General features: G+C 39.4%; 1 protein-coding gene across 1 annotated transcript in view; it reads left to right on the top strand.

Annotated features, from left to right (window-relative positions):
• LOC310943700 (uncharacterized protein) overlaps positions 1 to 23699 on the top strand; it is a gene marked incomplete at both ends in the record, with an annotated part of 43372 nt that overhangs the window by 654 nt on the left and 19019 nt on the right. The window contains 11 exons of the mRNA XM_083909335.1: positions 16926 to 17093; positions 17191 to 17282; positions 17514 to 17635; positions 18344 to 18506; positions 19755 to 19877; positions 21716 to 21835; positions 21970 to 22098; positions 22253 to 22300; positions 23004 to 23045; positions 23216 to 23278; positions 23369 to 23443. Coding sequence (XP_083765461.1) covers positions 16926 to 17093; positions 17191 to 17282; positions 17514 to 17635; positions 18344 to 18506; positions 19755 to 19877; positions 21716 to 21835; positions 21970 to 22098; positions 22253 to 22300; positions 23004 to 23045; positions 23216 to 23278; positions 23369 to 23443 — 1145 coding nt within the window. The remainder of the gene's footprint in view (positions 1 to 16925; positions 17094 to 17190; positions 17283 to 17513; positions 17636 to 18343; positions 18507 to 19754; positions 19878 to 21715; positions 21836 to 21969; positions 22099 to 22252; positions 22301 to 23003; positions 23046 to 23215; positions 23279 to 23368; positions 23444 to 23699) is intronic.

Here is a 23699-nt window from a genome sequence, read left to right as displayed (position 1 = left end):
CAACTAGATGACCCTGGATTCAATCATGAATAACTTTTTTATATATATTATTATTATATTCGCTGTAAAACTAGTTAAGTTAGAGGTTATTGTAACATGGTTCCTACCACTTATCACCACCTGACTTCCAGGCTTTCCAAGTTTGAATGTCTCCCATGTCTTCCCATCTATACAGTGCCGGCCCAAGCTTTTATGTTGCCCTAAGCTGAATTTGATTTGGGCCCCCCCTCCCACCAACCCCAGAGTCACCGATGCTTGACTATTATTGATACAAATGTCAAACCTGTGTCACTTTTGTAAAATCACAAAAAGTGAAGCACTAGAATTTAAGTGCACTAAATGAGCAATCTTTAACTCCAAGATAGATGGGGGGGGGGGGGGGGGGGCTTAGTTGACGTTTATGCCTTGGGCTGGCTCTGCATCTATGACATCACTTCAATCCATGATAGCAAACACGCTCACTGTAAATCATTTGTGCATCTTTTTGTGTTGCTGTTATGATTTCACAGGTCAATTCACCAAGACCCCCCCCCCCCACATCCTTCAAACACACAAATCTCTGTTCATTTTCTCCTCATCCACAAAATAAACAGGCTTAAATCTCTTTTTTTGACATCTGAATTTGTCCTGCCAGGTCATGCTTGTTGAACTGAGCTGCCTCGTTCCTTCTGGGCTCCATGAACCCACTGCACATTTGCTAGATAGTGAAAAGACATAGGCCTATATGTCTAGACTTGTTCTGCCATACCTACTGCATCTCTGCTCTGTTACAGCAGAGTACAGGATATTTAACACTAACAGTTGGCTAATGGAGAGCAGGCTGCGGTAAATGAAAATGAGCTGTGCTCAGCTCTACTGGATTCACATACTGTAGGTACAGTATCCCACGAATCTGCACTTTATGGGCTTTTAGAGCCTGGTGTCACAGATGTATATCAAGATAAGAGCTTGTGTGCATCAGTATTCTTTCCTTATGGTCTGTGATTTTAAAGAATGACTAAGGCAGTATTACTAAAAGTGTCAGTCTAATAAAACCCCAAAAAACAATCCTTTTCGGCCCATACCCAGCACACTGTTGACCTTAAAATATCACAATTGATGTTGATTAAACAGTATCCCACTCAGGGACCATTTAAAGCTCAAGAACGTAACTTCTATTGCCCCCTGAAGGAATTCTGAGTAATTACCAAAACACTACTGGAATTTCCGACGTATTTCCAATGTATATTTTGATGGTCCCGCACAACTCCCACCACACAGCTACCGAGTTTAAAAAAATTATCAGAAGCAGAAATATACATTTCTAAAACTTTCCATGGGTACTTCTTAGCTTTTTCACATCCTCTCACTTTACCTGAAACTGTTGTGCTTCCACCTTGCCCCTTTCAGCCATGAAATGAAACAAATCCCCATTATCCTGATAAATACAGTGAAAGTCACTTGCAGCCGATTGGATCCATCAGCATTGTGTGAAATAATTGGTTGGCAATGGATCAAATGCAACAGATATTCATTTATATTTAAAAGTTACACACCACAGCTCTCACAGCTGTTTTAGAGCTTTCAGTCGAATATGTCACCTATAAGAGTTTGAACTCAAGTTTTGAAACACCCTGAATCACAATTTGACCAGTGCCATATTGACGTTGTTGAAAATGGAAGTTCAGAGGTGTCACTTGCAACCAGGCTCCTATTGGGGGATATTAATAAACACGTCATGCTGCCCCCTTGTGGCTATATTTTTTTATAAAGTGTCTATGGTCTTATAACAAGATTTTAATTAAGAGCTGAAGTTTACCAGTTCTCATAGTTATGTAAATGTGCATTTTATCTTCTCATTAGCCAAAATAAGTGCCAGTTATATTAACTTAGCATTAAGACCACAAACATATCCAGAATAGTAAAAGTTCCAGAACAATTGCTAAATCAATCCAGAGCTTAGTTTATTTTATTTGTCACATATGACAACAATCCAATCTAACAAATAAAAAATGTCTTTAAAGTATCACATTGCCGAACAACACATCCTTCACCTTAACGTCAGTCCATCTGTTGTTTTCCTCTTTTGCTCTCTGTTGTTTTTACAAGTCTACGTCCACTTGCTTTAGGCAGGACTACACCAGTAATTCACTGAGTCAGCAAGCAGGTGACTTGGCAGTGACTCCACCATGTTGCTTCCACCTGTAGAGAAGATGCTGAATGATATGTGTCCCAGTATTAACTATCTGCCTATATGAAAAGTAATAACACAAACATCTGGGTCAAACATCACTGTCTGTGGAGTTCTTTACTAAAGTGACTAATGTGACTTCCAGACCTGTAATGTCATCTCGGGTCAACCCAGGTCAGTGTGTGTGAACCCTGTAGCATCCCCACACCTGGTGGCCAGAGAACACATTCTTGTAAATAAGATTTATTTCTAAATAACCCTCCAGGTAAAGAGAAAGACATACAAAACTAGGGCTGCAGGATATTAGAAAAACTTAAATACAATATGCCATGACTTTGAATATTGCAATAGGTATATGCCAACAAATTCATATTATGCATGTAAGAAGTACATGGTTTGGTTTACTACTAACATAGACCCACACAGTACACAATAATATGTTTTATTTAATGTCCTGCCACCTTGATGCCCCCTTAAAATATTAATAAAAAAAAAAATAAAAAAAACCTTACTACCTAATAAATAAATACAAATCTTAATAAGTAGCATTTCAATAGCCTAACCAATTACTTCCTCCTATCTCTGCTCACCAAGTAGTTGTGCTGTGAAGGATGTTGCAGTATGACGAGGGGGGTTTAAGAACAAAACAATCTGCTAGCCTGGAATATAGCACATCTTGCAAAAAAAATGATCTACCTTAACGGTATGTTCTTGCACAATCTATGTTTATTGCTTCTCAATTAGTCTGTGCGATACATATCTTACAATTGTGATGACTGTAATTTGAGATTCTGACTGTATGATAGCCTTGAGCAAGTAATCATGGTTTCACATTATTGCGATTATAGCTCTGAAGTGTCACCACCTTTGGCAATCATACCAGCAAACCACAAAGCTGACTGACTAATCACACCAACCATGAGAGGGAGGAGTCATGATACTCCATACCGCACACAACCTGAGTGATTCTTGCGCTCTGTTTTTTGACGAGTCATTAAAAACAGCTTATACTTGAGGGACGGTATGAATGCTTTAGTGGTTTTATTGAAACCGGGTTTGAGCCCACCATGTCCAGTCCAAACAGCAACACTACACGTATGCATAATTCCTCATGCATCCTGTTACTCTTGAGCACCTGGACACACACTTTCACTCCACCTGCCATTAAATTGTCTGTCAGTTAAGAGTCACGCCTAACTGTTTTTAGCTCCCTGTCAAGTGTAGTCACACACCTGGCTGTCAACAAGCTGTCAGTAGCTCATCGTGAGTTATGATCAGAGTCATCCGAGCAATGTGGTCAAGTTACGGTCAAGCCAGTCATTGTCTGGCCTGAGGTGTTTCAGTCAGTGTTTTTTATGTAACTTGTGCACTCAGCTGACCTAAGCATTTCATAGTGCAAGTACTTGAGCTCCAAATTAGATTTTGAATTCCCCAGGATCACCTGAGTAAGATGTTTTCATCTCTACAATCATAAAAATGAAAACAAATTCCTGCTTTCCAAATTTAAAAACATACAATGTGTGTCCTGTGTAGTATGCTAGTTCAATAAATTAATTCAAATAAACAGTAATGTCACTGTTTTGATTAGCCACATGTTACTACTTTCTACTACTATACTTTCCAGTGTGTACTGCTTATATCATTTAAAGTGAAATGACAGGGGTGTAAAATGACATAATAACCTATAAACCTGCAGGACTGCAAATGTTTCCTGTTGTTTTACCTTTAATGAAGTATCTTTCCACAAAACATTATGAACAACCTGACATTTCTTGAGGAAAACAAGTGCAATTTCAACAATATTATACCTAAGTTTGCCATTTACACATTTAGCCACAGGTATTTGGAACTGAAAAATATAGTATTTGACATTATGATTACATTGTAATCATACAACGATCCACCAGGATACATTCATCCTGGTGGATCTGGCTTGTGGGCCATATGTTTGACACCCCTGATTTAAACCGTAGCACAACATGAAAGATTTAAAAAACAAAGAAACGACTGCAGAGGTCTGCATCAGATGAAAAATCACACTCTTCTGGCTCCGCCCCAGTCATTGATGTTTCAGCAGGTGTTCTTGATTTGAGGCATGATGGAAAAAACCTGCTGTGACATCACATTTTGGGATATAGCCAGAGGTGCAACAGAATGTTTCAACCCAGGTGTAGCTGTGTACCATGTGGACCAGTGTGGAAATCAAATGCTTAGTTATTTTCACTCACGTTTTACTTTATTTTCAGTGTTGTTGTTGTGCTCTAGAGTCTGTAGGAGGATTTCCTGTGACAGCCCAGATAGGTCAAAGTGACGTTCACACTAATACACAACAGGAAGTCCCAAAACTGCAATGTTTCAGAGCTGCAGCCTCTGCTCTGTTGCCAGGTTCATGATGAATGGAAGGCTGTTTAAACTGCACTGATATTTCAGCCTGGTTTTCATATATAAGTTAGCACATCTTTAGTTTTGAGTAACATTCATCACATTGTTTACACAAGTAACTTCAAATTAATTTAATTAATTTGTCTGTTATGAATAGAAATCTTTTTTAAGTTAGTCTTTTTTGCTTGCCCCCCTCAATATCCTCACAATCACAAACTTAATCTGTGTTAATAATGTCTACCTATGCTTGGATTTAATGTTGAACAGACCTCGAAAAGGTTCAACAAGAGTATACAAGTCTAGTACATCTGCTTATTGCAAGATGATAAATGTTATAGAAAAAGCATATCTGTAAGGAGAGAGTGTTGATTGTGCATTTGTTTTGGAGGAGTTAGTTCTTTTACTGTTTTCCAACAAGCCATATTTACCAGAGACGAAGCCAAGCCACAGCTGTCTCAAGTTCCTGATAAATCCCCCCCAGGATATGTTGGATAATGGATTCTGTTAACAGCTACAAGGACACAATGAGGCAAGAATGTGAAGCAGTGATTCTGTTAAGAGAGAGTCCAAGTCCAATGCTGACTGTTGAATGAATGAATGAATAATTTTTTCTCACAGTGATCGGTTCGTATCTGTTCATAAATGCATTCCTGCCAGTCTAGAAGCACTGTGATAGCCAGTCGAGTCAGTTTTTGTGTGTTTTGGAAAGACCACACAAAGTCATCTGTTTAAATTGAAGTTTTTGTAGGTGGCACTTTAGCAGAGTTGGATAATGGTTCCATCGCCTTACCTAAACAGTGTGTAGAGTCAAATGATAGGTAATTACATTTTTTCATTGAGGTTTTTATGCTGATTAGAGCAGAATGTCTGAAGGCAACACAAGTGACAAAACCACGACTGAAATTAAGACATTTGAGCTCCAGCAGTATGTTTACATCGGAGCAGTTTGACATTTGTGTCATTGTGGTGACATGATTGCGGAATGATAAGATAAGAGTGCTGCAAGTGCAACAAACACTAATAAACATTGTCAAATGACCTGCCATGAGTTTTTTTTTAATTTAAACAGTCATTTTGGGGCCACACGTTAGGTGTAGTGGTTAGCACTCTTGGCTTTGCAGCAAGAAGACCCGGGTTCGAGACCCGGTGGGAACAAGGGCCTTTCTGCATGGAGTTTGCATGTTCTCCCTATGTGTGTGTGTGTTTTCTCCGGGTTCTCCGGCTTCCTCCCACAATCCAAAAACATGCAATATGGGGATTAGATAAATTGGACACTCTAAATTGTGAGAGTGAATGGTTGTTTGTCTCTATGTGTCCCTGCGATGGATTTGTGAACTTGGCGGATTTGGTTGACCCTGTCTATCGCCCTATGTCAGCTGGAATTGGCACAGCACCCCCCATGACTCTCATGTGCAGGATAAAGTGGTAGAAAATGGATGGATGGATGAAGTCAGTTGAGCCACAAAATACACAAATTCACTGAGTTGACATGTTAACACGTCTTGTTTTGTCCAACCAGTTGACATTGTCTTTGTGTATGGATCTGTTTTCCTTAAGTGGGACAGTCAAAACATCTTTGCACCCTGAAACCCAAAGACACTCAATTTGCAATTAAAGAAAACAGGAAATATTCACATCTGAGAGGCTGCAACCACAGAAGTTTGACAGTTTTTCACAATGCTTCCCTTAACTTAACTGCATTTATAGAAGCAGTGGGTAGATTTACATAATCTACTGTTCATAGCTGTGTTTCCCTCGGTGCTCTTTCAGGTTTTCATGGAATTAAATTGTAAGATGTTTGTGGTCTGTTTTCACAGTGTTTTGGGTTTTAGGTTTTTCATTGTTTGTGGTGTTTTTTATGTGTTTTCAGGGCATATGCTATACTTGTTTTTTGGGCAGGTGCAATGTTCATCTTTTTATTGATATTTATATTCTGTGAATTTATGTTTTGTTGGCTGTTTGTTGTCTCTGTCTCGCTGTGTAATTTTCTGCAGCTGTTGGAGCACTTTTGCCCGAGACAGAGTTCCCTGTGGGGACAATAAAGTACATTTAGTTGATTTGATTGATTGAACTGCACTGTAATCCCCTGAATTTCTCCTTGTTGCACCATGAGGTTCACGTTTTTGGTTTTAGGTAAAATTTGGCAATGGCATTTATTGTTCTAACAGGACTTAAGTGATTGCCTCACCTCACCTGTATCTTCATTATGTGTTTTTTTAGTGAAAGATCTCAAGAGCAGTTGATTCCTTACCGTGGGATTATGTACAGACATTGCTTCCCATGAGAATGTAGCTCCAGCTCCAGTGCTTTAAGAAACATCTGATGTTGTCTCTAATTGTACGACAAACATAATTTGTAGTTTTGAATTCTACGTTGCTACAACTTAATTGTTGAAAGGTTTCTTCAATTGAAAAATAGTTTAATACTGCTTTATGTGTAACTAAACCCTTAAACCGCTTTCTTTTCAGGTGAAAACCAGGAGTATTCAGCAATGTTCTTTGTTAATCCAGATGTGTCGTGTAACCTATTGAAATTATACATATTGTGATAAAAATCCGATTGCACCTACTGCCTTTCTGGTCAAACACCAACTACTTCATTTTAATTTGACCATGGGCTTTCTAGTCTACACTTGTTTCACTCAGTGCATTTACATTCATGTTAAAAGCCCGATTTTAGTCAGACTAAGACAATAATGATCCCCCAGGGGGGGAAACACACATAACTCTTAATGGTCTTAAGCATGTTAGTCCAACTAAAATGGAGCTATTCTTAGTTGGAATAACATACCTGGATAACGCAATTCATAGTCCGATTACTCTGCATGTATACGCTTAGTCGGACTGAAGTTGGAGGGTTGATGTTCTTCAAATGCACCAACATTTCCTCATCGGTCTTTGACCCAGAAGTAGGAGACGACCTACTAAATATGTATAAGTATACTTATAAGTATATAAGTATAAACCTGCAGTCTGGACAACAAAGCAACCGCAAGAGCCATGCTCAGTCTAATTTGTATCACGGTTAACATCCATAGAAAGAACCACAGCATGATCCATCTCACCGTCCATCTCGCCATTCGGTGTTTGTTTTTCTGTGACTTCAAATTCAGCAGGAAACTAATTCAATATACACTAGCGTAGAGAGAGAAACAGAGCCTTAGCTCAATTCAACTGTGCATGTAAACGTACTGACTGATATAAGCTTGTATGGAAGCGACTGTGGCTCAAGTGGTAGAGTGAGTCGTCAATCAACTTGAAAGTTTGGGTTCGATTCCTGGGGCAATAAACTTAAAAATGAGTGAATGGCAAAACGGTAGTGTAAAGCAGCTTTGTGTGGTCATCGAGACTAGAAAAGTGTTATATAAATACAGACCATTTCATCACCCTCTTGTCTAACCAGCACAAGATTCAATGTCTCAGACTTTCCCCAATTTTATAAATGCCGGAACTGTTGTTTTGTCCCCACTCTCCTTCCCTCCTCTCCCTCACTCAGCCAACTTCTTGGCATTTTTCAAAATCAGGGTTTAGATGCCCTTTAATAACCAGACACAACCAAAACTAATGACATTTCAGTTAGCCTCGGCTGCTTGTAATTGGTGTGAATTAGCAAAATGTTGACAGTCTGTACAAAGTTATTATGTTTAACAATATATCTTCTTAACATATTATCCCAGTGCAATACTGCTGCGTTGACATTCATGCTCACAGAGCTGCCATCATGGATGTGAAGACTGGATACATTCAAAACAGCAGTTAGCACAATTTTCAAAGCATTTTTTCTGTATTATGCTTTCCTAAAAATTGAAGTCAGATTTGTCCTGGTTTGCAGCAAATACTGCTGACTCTGCTGTGTTGTTCATCCCTTTTCAGTACCAGTCAAAAGCCACCTTAATTTGTTTGAAATTAAACCAAGACCCACCACTAAGACTAGAATGAGTAGAGTCAGGTTTAAATAACAGACTTGAATATGTTTAAAAGCATGTATAAATCAAAGATGATCAGTTAACTGATAGTCCACGGATGTTTTCAAATTCATGTTTCGGTTTGCAAATTATGTTTTTAAAATGTCATGCAGACCACAAAATATTCAAAGAAAGTACATAAATAAAACTTAGATGATAGTTTTTTTTTTATTTTTTTATCACATTTAATCCTATTTTGCACTTTGGCATAGAGTGTCTGTTGCCATAAATTTTCTTATGCACAAATTAGCCACTCTCTTTGTTCTCCAAAATCAAAGTCTCCGTATGATGCAACATCCAAAAATAATAGAGCACAGAGCCACATAAAGCAAAGTGTAGCTGAGTCTGAGAAGGGCTGGATTCCTGTGACTGACAAATATTGATGTAGTCTTTGATCTGTGTTGAAGAGGAAAGGATTGTTGGGGCGAATGTGTGCGAAACCCTTCGTTGTCCATTTGGATCTCAAGGTGAGAAGTGCCACAAGTCACACAGGTTCCATGAAGGAGAAGAAGCACATGTCTGACTGTCTGTCTGCAGGATTCTTATTCCCTTTTTTCTTTAGCTGGATTCTTCTAAGTAAATGCATGTGTAAGCACAATGTGCACTGTACGCACAGACAGACAGCAGGGTAGATTATCCAGTGTGACTCTTTGATGAGAGCCAGCTGAACTAAGTAAGAGGAAAGAAAACATGTGGTCCCTCCATCCTATTCTTGCCTCCTTCTCTGTCCTTCCCGTCTCTTCATCTCTGTGGTTTTCATCATCTCGTTATATCAATCATCTGGTTCACCCTTTGAGGAGATCCATTTTAGATGTGTTAGAGAGAGGGACGCAGCAGAAAGAGAGTGAGCTGGGTAAAAGAGCTAAATGAGTGGAATGGCAGACTCCTCCGTGGGGGATTTGTACCCCTGTGTGGTGTCTGTTTTTTGTGTGTATTTTGGTGCAGTTTTGTGGGAGGCTCGCCTAAACATTTGTTCTTGTTTCTGCAGAAGGCATGTTATTGCATTCTTTGCCATTACTGAGATAATGACAGACTAATCACAAAGACACACAAACACACAGCAAATGCCCTTAACCAGTTTTTAGACATACACATAACAAAAAAAACCCACACACATAAACACAGACACACATCTGGTTTCCAGAGTGCATTTATCTATAGTCTTTACAATATGGCATTCATTAACTTGTCTATAAGTGTGTCCATGTGCTGTTTGCATCGGAATCAGATTCAGTGCTCAGTGTGTCATGTGTGAAACCTTAATGAGAGATGGATCTCTGATTAAAGACAGTGACTTCCACTTCACTGCTTCGTATTTTTGCCAGCTGGCATTTTGTTAATGGATGTGTTCAGTTCCGGACATGAATTGTTCAGACACCCATTCAGACTTAGAGTTACAGGTGTTCTTTTGCAGATCAGGACAGGTACTCTGTACTCTGTAGGTGACAGAACCATATAAATACAATTATAGATAGTCATTATAGAAGTGTTTGGCGATCAGTAGACTTTGTGCACACATTGACCCCCTTCACACGTGGTATTATCATCTGTTCTGGTTGATCTCATCATGTGCAAGGATTCCGACAATTTAATTGTGTTTTACCGCTGTAATAAGAGACCACAACGATTATTCTGAAAGTTTTCACATTATATGTATACAGTTTCAATCTTTTATGTAAAAAGAAATAGACCTGCAGACCTAAGACATTCTACATTTCAATACTAAACGTGCGCTAGAACGTGCCACTACTCGTTCGTTCAGAATCATCTTTTTCTCACTGTTAACGGATCGTCTTATGTGGTTTTCATATTTCCCGTAGAAGCCTCTGCATTAAAACCACTCAAAGCTCAGCTTCAACTGTTCTTTAGAATAGTTTTTTTTTCACTGTGGTGAGCTGGGCGGTGATTGGACTAATGCAGCAAAATTGTCACTTCCAGGGAAGCTGGGCGTCCACAGCAGTGGATGGGGAAGTGGGATGGTACTGCAAGAGGAACTGTCTGAAAGGCAGAACCAGTTTTTGATTGACAGCGTTTCAGAAACAATCATGACAGCGGAGCCTTTTCTGCCTCAGTCCTGTCTGGATTTTGCAAAGTCTGTAGACAAATAGCTGGTCGTTGTGTGTTATTTGCTTGACGGTATAGATTATTTTCATTCTTACAGGTTTAGTGTTTTCTTTTAATTCTAGTTGTTCTTTTGCAGAATTTATGTATAAATAACTGGGCCTGAAATGAGCTTTCCCTGTTTCAAAGACCAACAACCGCCACTGCAGCAATGTTAATATACTGTAGGTTAAAACAAACAGGGCACAAAATGTTAATTTTAACAAATTTTAAAATGGATAAATAAACTAGCAAACAAAACACCCATTAGTTTTTTCTCTCTCCATTAAATATATAATAGGTCTAATCTATGTATAAGCTAAACCAAACATATTATCCATTCATCCATTATCTACCACTTTATCCTCCACTGGAGGGTCGTGGGGGCTGCTGTGCCTATCTCAGCTGACATAGGGCGATAGGCGGAGGGTACACACTGGACAGTTTGCCAGTCCATCGCAGGGCCACATATAGAGACAAACAACCATTCACTCTCACTCTCACGCCTATGGTCAATTTAGTGACCAATTCACCTAATCCCCATATCGCATGTTTTTGGACTGTGGGAGGAAGCCGGGGGAACTCTTACCTACTATATTAGCCGACTGAATGGCAGTAGATACAGAACCATGAGTGTCCTGTCGGGGTGCAGGGATTGCTGACGCTCTCTCTGAATCACTCTCAGACAATCCTTCAACACACCAGCAGTGGTTTCTGTCTGAACCTGCTCCCACATTAGACTCTGAAGCAAAGCCAAAGACTCATTCATTCCCCCTTTTGATGCCATTTCTGTGCAATTTGTTCCTTATGATTATTTTTTTAGCTTGAACCTAAAGCTAGGTTTTAGAACTAGAAATGATAGTAACAGTGCCATGCTTCCTCAAGGGGTGGGGTCAGGAAATAAATAGACATGATAAACACTCCATAATGCACAGGGTCAATATGACCACTATTGTCATTTTACATGGAAATACCCAGGACTCTTTTGTGTTTGATAATTTTAATAAAATGACATTGTGAATACAAACATTTAGGAAATGTTAGGGTACTTTAGTTGCATAGGTTCTCCACTTGCGAGTTCTAATGTCAACGCGTCCTTAGATGTAGTCACAAAAATCACATTCAGAGGTGGTTTTGGCTGCGTGTGGCCACATTCCTGAGCATGCATGAATGCAGTCCATCCTTAGTACATAAATAGAAACCTCCTCCTCAGTTTTCAGTTTTTTCACACTAATCGGCACTCTTACATTTATTTATTTGTGGCCACTGCCACAATATTAACCCTTATCTTTTCTCTTTTTTTATGTTTAAAAGCTATTTTATGTTAAAGCAGCATGAGTAGAGCTTTGATATTCACACACACAGCAAACACATATTTTTTTTACGGTCAGACTGTTTTGTTCTTGCAAACAATCTGATGTCTGTGTTTTTGAATAAAGGGCAGGAAGATCTGTTCATATGTGGTCACAGGAGATGCATGAGGACGCATGTTATTGGCAGGTGTGAACAGTAGTGCTTAAAACTGTCCGCATGTGATCAGATCACTGAAGGCGGATGTTAATAACAGGTCTGAACGGGGCCACTGCATAGTTGCATTTTCACAAAGCAGTTCTGTTTTCCATAGTACAGTTTGCATAGGTAAGCTTGTGTTTTCATCGTGGGGTTTGAAGATCAGCTCTGTCCGCTTTGTAAATAGGTTATTGTAGCCCATCAATAAATTAAACTCATCTGAATTTAAATTGGCACAGTGACACAGCTGAACACTGACAGTCATGAAAACATTAACACAAATGGCCTTAAAACCTTTCTTTGTCATAATGATCAATATACTAAAAATAGTGTATTTTATTTTTTCCCCATTCAATTCAGTCGTCAAATCAACTTTGCAGTGTGTCTGGCTCCACCCTTTAGTAGGTAACCCAACAGAATGATTGCATATTTTGGCACGATTCACAACTTCTGACCATCAAAATACAAATTATGAATAAAAAGTACTGAACTAAACTGTATCTCTTAACTTAAGTGAATGTTCCCTCATAGTGTTGTTTTGGGTCTGCACTGCAGCTGTTCTCTTGTTGCTTGAAGGCATTTGTTGTCAGTCTGGTCCTGTTGAAGGTGAAAGACATGATAAGTTGAAGAGAGGTCAGTTGAAAAACTTAAACAATATGCAGCACACTCAGAAAAATCAGTTTTTTGTTTATAATTCTGTTTGCCTTGTTGGATGTGATTAGGATCACTGAGCAGCTGTTTGTTGTGGACTCTGTTTTTAATGTCCTCTATCCCATTCATTTTTACAGTTTTTATTTTTTTCAGTTATAATAACCCTGGATTAGAAATGAGATGACAAAACACGGCACCAACAAAAGAGAAACAGAAGCAGTCAAACAGTTAGAAAGACTAAAGCGTGTCAACAATAGCCAGTTGTTTTATGATAAAAAGGCAGGATGTTACTGTAAACAAAAAATATGTTATCCATCAAATTGAATGATGAACCAGGAAGCCTCGAAGCAATCTGTGAAGGATGTTTCTAATTGACATGTTGGCTCATACGTTTACCTTTCACCTTCCCTTCATCTCCAAAACCTGTCTGACTAATCAGTCAGTGAGTTCCCCTCAAAGATGAATTATGAAGAAATCAATATTCTGTATTTGTGTGCTGTGCAGTACAGTTGAGAAGTTCACTCTTGTTGATCTTACGGTTCAAACTGCCGACACTCTGCGCTGTGTTGAGGGCTGACATACTCTGCATGTGTGTGCATGTTGATCGTTTCTTCCCGCTCACATCCAAGTTTAGAGCAGCAGGAATTGATTGAGAGCAGCACACCCTCTTGTGTGTGTGTGACTTAGTGTATCGTATGTACATTTGGTGGGTGCATGCTCATGTCAACATGATGTGGAGCTTGTATTGCGGTTGTGTTGTACATACCCACACACACTCACACAGCAGCAGCTTAGCAAAAGGTTGCCTTATGTGTTCAAAGGCAAATACAGTTTCCATGTCTCGTCTTGTCCTCTGCTGCATTCAGATGTAAGTGCTGCCAATCACGTCTCCATATGCACACGTCTTGTATCTACTGTGTGAGCTGTCTTGTGGCAAAAGCATGTTCACAGCTTCTCATGCAAACTCGCAATAAAGAAAAACTGTAACCACCATATATAGCTCGGACCTGAGGGTCACTGAGCTGAAAACGGTGGATAATCTTTGCATTTGCAACTGGATGCAGATATAAAAAAACATTACTCCATTCATGAAAAATGGGCTGAGCAAGTAGATTGTCACCATTTTAATATCCATATGTGAAACATGGATTTACAACAAGAAGGTCGTTACATTAACATATGCGTGTGTGTGTGTGTGTGTGTGTGTGTGTGTGGGTGTGGGGGGGGGTCTATTTGTGTCTTCACAAGGGTCGAATGCCAGACTTTTCCTTGGCAACAAGTACAAACTCTAAAAATGAAACATGAGCTATAAAACATCTTAGTTGTTGAGCGTTGTGAGAGGCTGGTAATCAGATTTTTCATTTGTTTGTTGTTTGGACAAAATGACTGTTGACTGTTTACACTTTTTTATGTGTTTGTGTTTGTCTAAGCTCCATATTTTAAGAGACAGATGCAGGATAGGTATCAGTCGTCTTACATATTTTCTTAGCAAATATAACATTTCACATGATATTCCTTTATGCTGGTATGACTGTTATATGGATTGTGTATTACCGCTGTATCTGTATAAGATTTGGTGAGTTCATATTATACTTTTACTGTTTACTTTATGGCTATATTACTGTTTGTTCAGGTATCTCTATTTGCCTCAAAAGTTCTGTGTCAGATCAGTTATGTCAAATCATTTTGAGCAACTCAGCCCAAAAAGTAACAACAAAAAAGCAGCATCAGATTTTTTTTTTTCAGCCTGAGCAGGTCAGAATATCACTGGAGGCTTTAATAACATGGTAATAGCTGTATCAGTGAATCATATAATGGCAAGCTCGTGAAAGACAGAATTACATGTTGACAGTAGCGGCAGGCAGGCAAACACACAGACGCATGCATAAAAAACAAAAAAAAGTGGGCAATGAATACATCTGCTGTTCAGGCTCCGGCATAATGCCAGCCTCTCGGTGCATACACACGCATGTCTGTGTACACGGGTGTGTGTAAGTGTGTGCATGTGTGTGTTGAAAGGTGAGAGGCAGATTAAGGGGTTGACGTAAGCCTCAGAAATACGTGTGAAAATGAGCCACACCAGTCGAGGCTTGCTCCTCTCCGCCTCTACAATCCGTTATCCCTGCTGTTTTCCCTCTTTAGCCCTGTCTCTCACCTTTCACGTTCAATTCAATATGTTGTGCATTTGTCTCCTGTCCCTTCCCACAGTTTAATGCATTACATCCCATCATTTTTTTCTGCCTTGTCTGAGCTGTGGCCATTGTGTCGGTCCTCAGAGGATCACATGTGTGCGGTGCACATGTTCCTGCCTAAAATACAAACTGTAGTTGCATATGTTGAATTCCAATGTCTGTTTTGCTTTTCTTGTTTCCTTTGTGTTGTCCTGGCCCGAGTCATTGTCAGAACACATGCATCCTTTATTGCTCTCTGGTATTAATTTTTACTGTGTCATGCAGCCTGTTGCCTGTGTCAGTGCCCAGATGAGGACGATCATGTGATTCATTAAACCAAGCTTCTGCAATGAGAATCACAGCAAGAGAATGAGAGAGAGACGGATCACATAGTATATTTCATTGTTTGTTTAAAAAGTTGTTTGATTACAGGGCCCTGCAGCATCACCCGCATGTCTCAGATGCAATGCGATAAAACAACACAACAGTTGTGTACATTTACAGAAGGGTTTAATTTTGTATATTTCGATCATGTTCAATAGCTTTGTTTATCTGGTTAAGAAATGTCCAGTGGACTAATAGCGGTCTGTTGCGATGAGGAAGGTTTCAGCCAAACAAATATCTGTTAAGGTGTTTGATTCATTGTTAACGGACACCTTACCTTGTTAGTTTTAGTGCTCAGTCACAATAGAGTTGAGCTGTGGTGGTAATTATAGACTCTGAGCAGAACGTCTTAATCAACATTTCAACAATATTTCAATCAATATTAATCATGCCTTCATGCTTTCATGTCTTGGCTGGTGCAAGTCATGTTCAAATGTTTTCAGATGAATTGAACTAAATGGTCAGTGCTGTTATAATAAAGCATCAGGGCAGAAGTGCACCTCAGATTCACTTTTCTTCACAAAGACTCCAACCATGTCTTATCTAAATGATGATGACACTTTAAATCATACTTTGGCAAAACTTTGGTGCCAAGACAATTGTTTATATGATTCTTTTTACAGTGTATACTTTCTTCGCTTAGTTTTAATCCTCAGTTTACGTCATCAAAAAGGTGTGAAAAGTGTTCATGTTCAGCACTGACTCCTCATACTGCCAAGTAGCAGCTCGGTTACCCCAGTAACATGAACAAACCCAGGTCTTCCTCTCTTCCTGACCTGCCTGCCAACACCCAGCCAAATGACTACAGGTGATTTGGCTGGGTGCTGGGTGCTTCGGAGCCTCAAAGTTTGTTGTCTTGTAAACTGTTCAGTTAAGTTAAGTTAAGTTTCCACAAGTCGCAAATGGTCGTGACATCATCCACCTTGCCTCCAGAATTCAGATTTGGCTGGAACTTCCAGGCGCCTGTTGGACGATACCAGCTGTCAATCACACTGGTTTTTCCTGTAAATGGAAACATCATTTACAAAATTGACATCATGCTCTATTGAGTGAGACCTACAACTATAGAGACCTCAACAAAATGTTTACTTTATCAATCAAATGAGCAGTACACTAATTTTCCCATAGATATCTATTCTTTTTGCCCTAAGTGGCTTTTACATATACTTGTTATATATGTTGTGATCCAGCCTCACACGGGGGGCCAATTATGTTGTGATTCAACGTTGTAATCGGTGAGAAAATATGAATATGAATGATTAATTATTTTAAATAATTAATTATGTTATTAATTTTCTTAAAACCCTCACACGGGGCACCAATTATGTTGGGGATCAACACTTATGTACGTCCTATTTTTAGATGCGGGCTTCGTTTACAACACAACTTTAGCTTCAAATTGACTCACAGAGTGGGAGTGAAGTATTGTTTTTCATGTCTCTGTGTGTCTCTGTCTGTCTGTTTGTTTGTTTGTTTGTTTGTGCTTCCACACTTGCCACTTGCCAGTATGACTGAAAGAGGCCGCCAGAGGCTTGTTGCGTGAATGGGGTCAAGTCTGCCATCTCTGAAGTCTTGTTTGTCTTGTTTTTTTAAGCCAACTCCATTGATGTGCTGAAGGTCCTGGAGTTGTCCGAGGCCATGGAGGGTGTTTCGCTGGAGGCAGGTCTGTGCACCAGCAGGAAAGGCAGGGAAGAGACAGATCTCTCCTTTAAAATTGACAAGAAAATTCAACTGAGTGCACCCACCAAGCAGCTCTTCCCAGGCAAGTTTTAATGTTGTCTAGGTTTATTCAACACTAAAATTGACAAAGTTCAATGGGGGCCTTTGTCTTAATATGTATTTGTGCATATTCCCACCAGATTCGCCGTTCCCTGTGAATTTTTCTGTGATGACAACAGTTCGAGCTGTGAAAGGCTCCCAGGTCTTTCTCCTTTCCGTGTATGACCCACAGGTACGCATGCATGCATACATACTACATCAGGCTGAATGCTCATTTCACAGCTGCATCTCTCTTTAGACTCCATCCATCTTATTCTGAAAAGGGAACCTCCTTGTTGAATTTCAAATATACAATAGTATCCACCATTCCAACCTACTAAACTGAGCAGAAGAAACCAAATGATAGACTTTTTACTCTATTGTGTTATGCCATCATCTTTCTTCTTTGCTCTGTGTCTCTTAGGGCACACAGCAGCTGGGTATAGAGATCGGCCGGTCTCCGGTCTTCCTGTACGAGGACCATGAGGGTCAGCCAACTCCCGAACTTTACCCCACCTTTAAAAAGGTCAACCTGGCTGATGGCAAGTAGGTAACTACACACTCAAACATAAAAACACATACTGAGTCTGTATGAGGTGCTGACACATTGATACACTGACATAACAAAGCACTATGCCATCGCCAAGAACCAGCGGGTGGTAACTCTCACTGAAAACATGGCAGCCTGTGAGGACACAAGAAAAAAACCTTGTAACTTGTAGTCACATCAATAAGGCTCACCTAATAAAAACAACATTTCCTCAAGTCTACGAAGGGTATCTGGAGGATATTTTTATTACTTTATCTTGCCATAATACAGCCTTTTCCAACTAGAAACTGAAGTTAAATATCTCCTCCTCCTTCTCCTGCACCTAAATCCATTAAGAAAATCAGCATTTTAACTCTGTGGGATTATCGTAGCTGCTGGTTTGCGCTTGTCACTTTGGTAACAAAGGTCACAAAATAACACATTTAAATGTACTGATGGAAGCAGCAGTGGATCGACAACTTCAGTGAATGTCGATGTAAAATTGCTGATTTTCTCTATGGACTTTGGTGGGCGGAAAGCTGAGTGTGACATGTACTTAAAGTAAGTCTGTACTTAAATCTTTAAAAAACTCCATGATAATGTATTACCAGGTGTTATTTCAATCATACAACACTGCTACATGCTAGGGGAACAGCTGTACAACTGTTAAATACATAATGATAATAATTAAATGTGTTTCTTCTGCTACTCTTTTCTCCTGCCAGGTGGCACAGAGTAGCCTACAGTGTGGAGGGCCAGTCTGTGACTCTTTATCTGGACTGTCAGAAGCTGGAAACCCTGGACCTTCTTAGAGCACATGAGCCCCACATCAGCACAGAAGGAGTTACTGTGTTTGGAACTCGCCTGCTGGACGAATTTGTGTTCGAAGTAGGAATATCGATGTGTGCATTTGTCTCTTTGTGTGTTTCTGTATGTTGGGTAATATGACAGGAGGCAGAGACTTAACTCAGTGGAGTTTAAAGGTTCGCACGGTTGTAAGCTGAGCTCATCTCCTCCTTATCATTTGCTTTAAGTGTGAACTAATTTGCCTTTGAAAAAAAACAAAAAAAACTTGGCAACACAAAGGATAATAGCCCACAATAAGTTCCTTGTGTGTTAAGGAAGTGTCTCTTCTCGTTGCTGCTTGTTTTAATTTATCCACCAATCTGTGACATAAAGTTGATCTCCCTAGTCTGCCCTCCAGTGGTTGTGTACATGTACTGCAGTTGTACCACTCCAGTAAACTTTTTGTTGCAGAAAAGTTGTTATTATATAGCTGTTGTTGATATAATAAGAATGATATATGTATATTTATTTGGAAAACAAAAACATAGAATTGCTTTGATTTTAAGAAATCCTCCAAACAAGCTCTGGAAAAAAAATCTATAGCTGTGTAAAATCTTTGTAGTTTTTTTTTTACAAGGTCTACTTCTGCTGTGTCCTCAGCAGTGTGAGGTCATTTTGGCAGGTTGCAAGTGTGAACCCTGACCTTTGTTTTCACTGTAGTGTCAGGTGGTCCATCTGCTGAACTGAACAACTCCCAGCCCGTGTTTAGCTTGGATTCCCTCCTTAATGTGTGTGTGTGTGTGTGTGTGTGTGTGTGTGTGTGTGTGTGTGTGTGTGTGTGTGTGTGTGTGTGCATGTCTTAAATAGGCTGTGTGGACCAATTGTCAAACACACCTATCTTTGCGGTGACATTTTGTCCTTGTGAGGACATTTTGGCTGGTCCACACAACATTAACAGGCTTTTTGAGGATTAAGACCTGGTTTTAGGGTTAGGTTAAGGTGAGAGTAAGGGGCTAGGGAATGTATTATGTCCACACAAAGAATCCAAAACCAGCATATGTGTGTGTATGTGTGTGTGTGTGGACCTCATGTGGCGATGGAACTTCAGTCTGGAGACAATTAACTGTACGGCAACAATAAATCATATTTTTTTAACTTTTATATCCCTTTGATCTGACCATATGAACACATACATGACATGGGGGACATATGGATCTGACATGCCATTTATAGAATTAATGACATATTGTTCAGCAAGGACCCGTAATGACATCCATAATGCCACTTTTTATGGGCATTATTTATATTCATATGGTTTAACTAATCTCTCAAAACTCTATTTTGTCACAGGGAGACATCCAGCAGCTGCTGATTGTTGATGACCACAGAGCAGCAGAGACGTACTGTCAGGACTACATACCAGACTGCGAAGCACCTTTGCCTTATGACAGCGTATTAATAGAGGCTGAAGAGGTAAGCTCCACTCTTACAGGGAAGAAGAGACAGCACAGTCAGAGACAGATGGGAAACACATGTCAGTTGAAAAAACGTGAACAGCATATATTCAGAAATCATATCAGTCACATGTGATGCTGTCATTCAGCCTGCCTGGACTGCTCTTTACATAACACACACTGGGAGGCATTTTGGGCTTGGGAGTTGTAAATCTAGGCTGTCATTCAGAAAGTAAAGGAGCCCCAAGGTTTAAGATGTGAGGGGAGAACTATTACAGGTATGTATGAACACTTCAGAAGAGAGACAAGATGAAAAAATAGAAGGGAATGGTTAAATTATTTTTAATTATTACACCACGAAACATAAATTAAGGGCTCAGACACGCACTTCAGAGTTAGCCATTTTTTTTTTTTTTAACTCAGTGCTATTTGGTTTCCAGGAAACAGTTAAATACAGTATCCTCATGTGCATATTTTAGTATTAGGGACTTGCAGGGTAACTGGATGCACTATACATGGTCCATGATAAAATACATCATGGTAACTATTTGTGTGTTAGATTTACATACACAACATACAAACTAGGGATGCACCATATTGGACAATCGATTCTATACAGATATATGTATATACATTTTTCCTTGCACCCAACAGCCGAGGTCATTTAGTCTTTTCTGTTGTGAAATTAACCCCCACAGCAGTTATAGATATACATTTCCTTCATTGTGAATAATAAATAAACATAAAATGAATAATAGTACAATATATTAGTCATTAGTCATGTCAGGGGATCTTACTGATATGTACTAATGCATTTTAAAGCTAGTTTTGGTTGATGTCGATATGGTGCTGTTAATATAATGCACCCCTAATACAAATTACACACAATAAATCCTCCTATGCCCCAGTGATATAGCTGTATCTCTGTAGCTCAATAATACTATATGCCCCTTAACAGGTTAAGTGCAATTACATTTACATTTTTCTTCAGCCAGTTACATTTTTCATGTTACCCTCATCCCTGTGATCCGTGCTAGGAAGAGGATTCATGAATAGTGATGCTGGTGAGTCAAACTGACAAGTTTAGTACCATTTGTTTAAAATGAATATGTCAATATTTGGTGCCAGCGTTTCAATAATCATATCAACAAGTCAGTGAACGGATATATTATCATACAGTATCAATATTGTCTCCCACATCAATATCATTGATTTCTTCAAATAGATACAAGCACACACATAATTATCTTCACTAATTGCAGTATGAAGGGCATCACCCAGAAGCCTGCAGGTGCTTATTAACACTTGATTTTAATACTTCCACATTTTGTATTAAAAGGCAGCGCATGTATTATTAGTTTAATAGTCCGGTATCCTGTGCCAGCTTCAGTGTGCCAGTGTTCAACAATCCTGGCAAAGGTTTCGAATCTTCTCCTGCTGCTGTTGTTGGATTTATTGCCTGGCTTACAGCTCAAAACAATCCATCACAGGAGGAGTATTTTGTTCCAATATTTCAGCCCGGACGTTGATATAGATGTAGCAATGCCATGATGGACTATACCACACTTATCATGGATGTTTCTCCATTCCTGTCTCTCAGCTAGACAGTCTGAGGAAGAGGAAGTGTTTCTTATAAAACAAAAACCCAAATCAAATAACAACAATAAAACATTTCATTGATAGGTGTCACTTTACAAGGCAGAGTTAAACAGCAGTATAACAATAGAGGAATTCAACTTCAACAAAAACAATATCTCCTTTGCCACCCATGATGCACTAAAGGCTATGTGATTTCCATTGCACTGTTTTGTCATGTTTGAACAAGTAATTACACGTGCTGACTTTTGTGGTTTTCAGGAGGAGAGGGAACCTAAGAAACGTGTGGTGGAAGAGTTTGAGGAGTTTGACTACAGCGATCTCTATGACGACGTCTCAACCTCCACAGTGGCCGTCGGCCCTAATGTCACAGAGTATGAGGTGAGACTCAGCAGGAATAGAATAGAATAGAACAGGATTACAACTATATACAATATAATAGAGAAACACACATTCTGGAATAAAATGCTTTTGTGTGTGTTTTTTGTCTTTTTCTTCATCCGCTTGTCGTTCAGATTGTAGAGTACGAAGACTATGACAACACCACCGATTACGAGCAAGTGAACGAGTACGAATATGTGGAAGAGTACGATGAGCGTTATGGACCGGCTCAGAAAGAACGGGAATATTCTCTTAACACACAGGTATAACCCAAACCATCACATGCAAAAACGTTATTCCCTCTTAAATGAGAGGACGACTGTGTGGACGACCGAAAAACAACTCGCTTGTGTCTCCTATTAATCTACTGGAGACATGCTGTCAAACTGTATCTGTCTGCCTGTGTTCTCTCATTAGGACATGCCAGAGAAAGGACAGAAAGGAGAACCAGGCTATTTGGGAGAGGTGAGGAAAACTGCACTCATGTTTAAAAACACACAACTGCACAGTTGAAAAAAAAAGACAAAAAAAAAAACAAATCCACCGTATTTTCTGCTCAGTACAGGACAAACGCTGGTTAAATGATTTGTAATCCTTAACAAAAATTACTATCAGAGCATAAATACTGATAAATTAACATGTAGTTATTATCAGCCTATATGTTGTCTTGAATATCAGCTGAATCAAAACAAGAAACTGCATTAGAAACACAGATTGTGTGAGATAAACATAGAAACTGTAAGATATTCTGTGAGTACTGTTAAAAATATATGAGGTATACATGTATGCAATATACTGTGTAGTACTGGTGCTGATGACCAGTGAGCTAAAATACTTACTCAATATACTGTATATATACTGATAGTATAGTATTATGTATGTAGTTTAATTTTTATTGATCATCGGTTACTTATTCTTATCTGCACATATTGCTTCAAATTCTTAACACATTTAAGGTAAGATCATTGTTTTGTCCATGTAAAGTCCTTTATTTAATATCCATCCATCCATCCATTATCTACCGTTTTATCCTCCATTTAACATATTAAAGTAAAATAGGCCTTATCTGATATTAATTTGACACTGGTATCACAGTATCTTAACAATACCCAACATCAAACCACAGAGATCAACATTTTTTTGAAAGATTTTTGTAAAATTTCTGCAGGGGACGCAGATCACAGGACCACATGGACCTCCAGGACCTGAGGTTAGTGAGTTTGTCGGTTGAAAACTACTTGAACTACTACACTGCTGTTTTGAATTGTGCTGGAAATAAATCGAGCTTTAATGACTTTTGATATTGAAATACAATAAAATGTAAAGTATTTCTTATTGATCACAGCTGACTGTATTTGCTTTTTGTTTGTGTGTTTGCAGGGAGAAACAGGGCCTCCTGGAATCACGGGACCAGTGGGACCCCGAGGAGATCTCGGGGAGCCGGTAAGGACTGTTCTGTGTTGAATGTGTGAGTGACTGAGACCACCACATGTTGGCGTCTTTATGTAACTCTTCTCCTCTGTCTCCTGTCAGGGCCCTCCAGGGCGGCCCGGCCTTAACGGAGCTGATGGGATACCAGGTCCCCCGGGCAACATCATGTTCCTACCGGTAACATGACGATACTTCTGTGATTGCCTGAGGCTGTACAGGCTGTAGTTATATTGCTGTGGTGGTTATTTGGTCCCGTTAACCTTTACCGTAGCCTCAGGGTAAATGCCAGTGTCTGAGTGATGCAGCAGAGAAATGCTGTGGCTCAGGATTGTTACATAAGTATCTCCTGCTCTTTCCTAAACCCCCCAGGAGTCATGGTTGTCAATCAAACCCAGTGTCAATTTAAAACCAAGTTCGAAAAATCTTTTGTTTG

The sequence above is a fragment of the Microchirus variegatus genome (assembly GCF_963457635.1).
Source record: "Microchirus variegatus genome assembly, chromosome: 23".
NCBI classification, from domain to species: domain Eukaryota; kingdom Metazoa; phylum Chordata; class Actinopteri; order Pleuronectiformes; family Soleidae; genus Microchirus; species Microchirus variegatus.
Note: the sequence above shows the minus strand (reverse complement) of the source record. Positions and strands in the feature narration are given on the sequence as shown.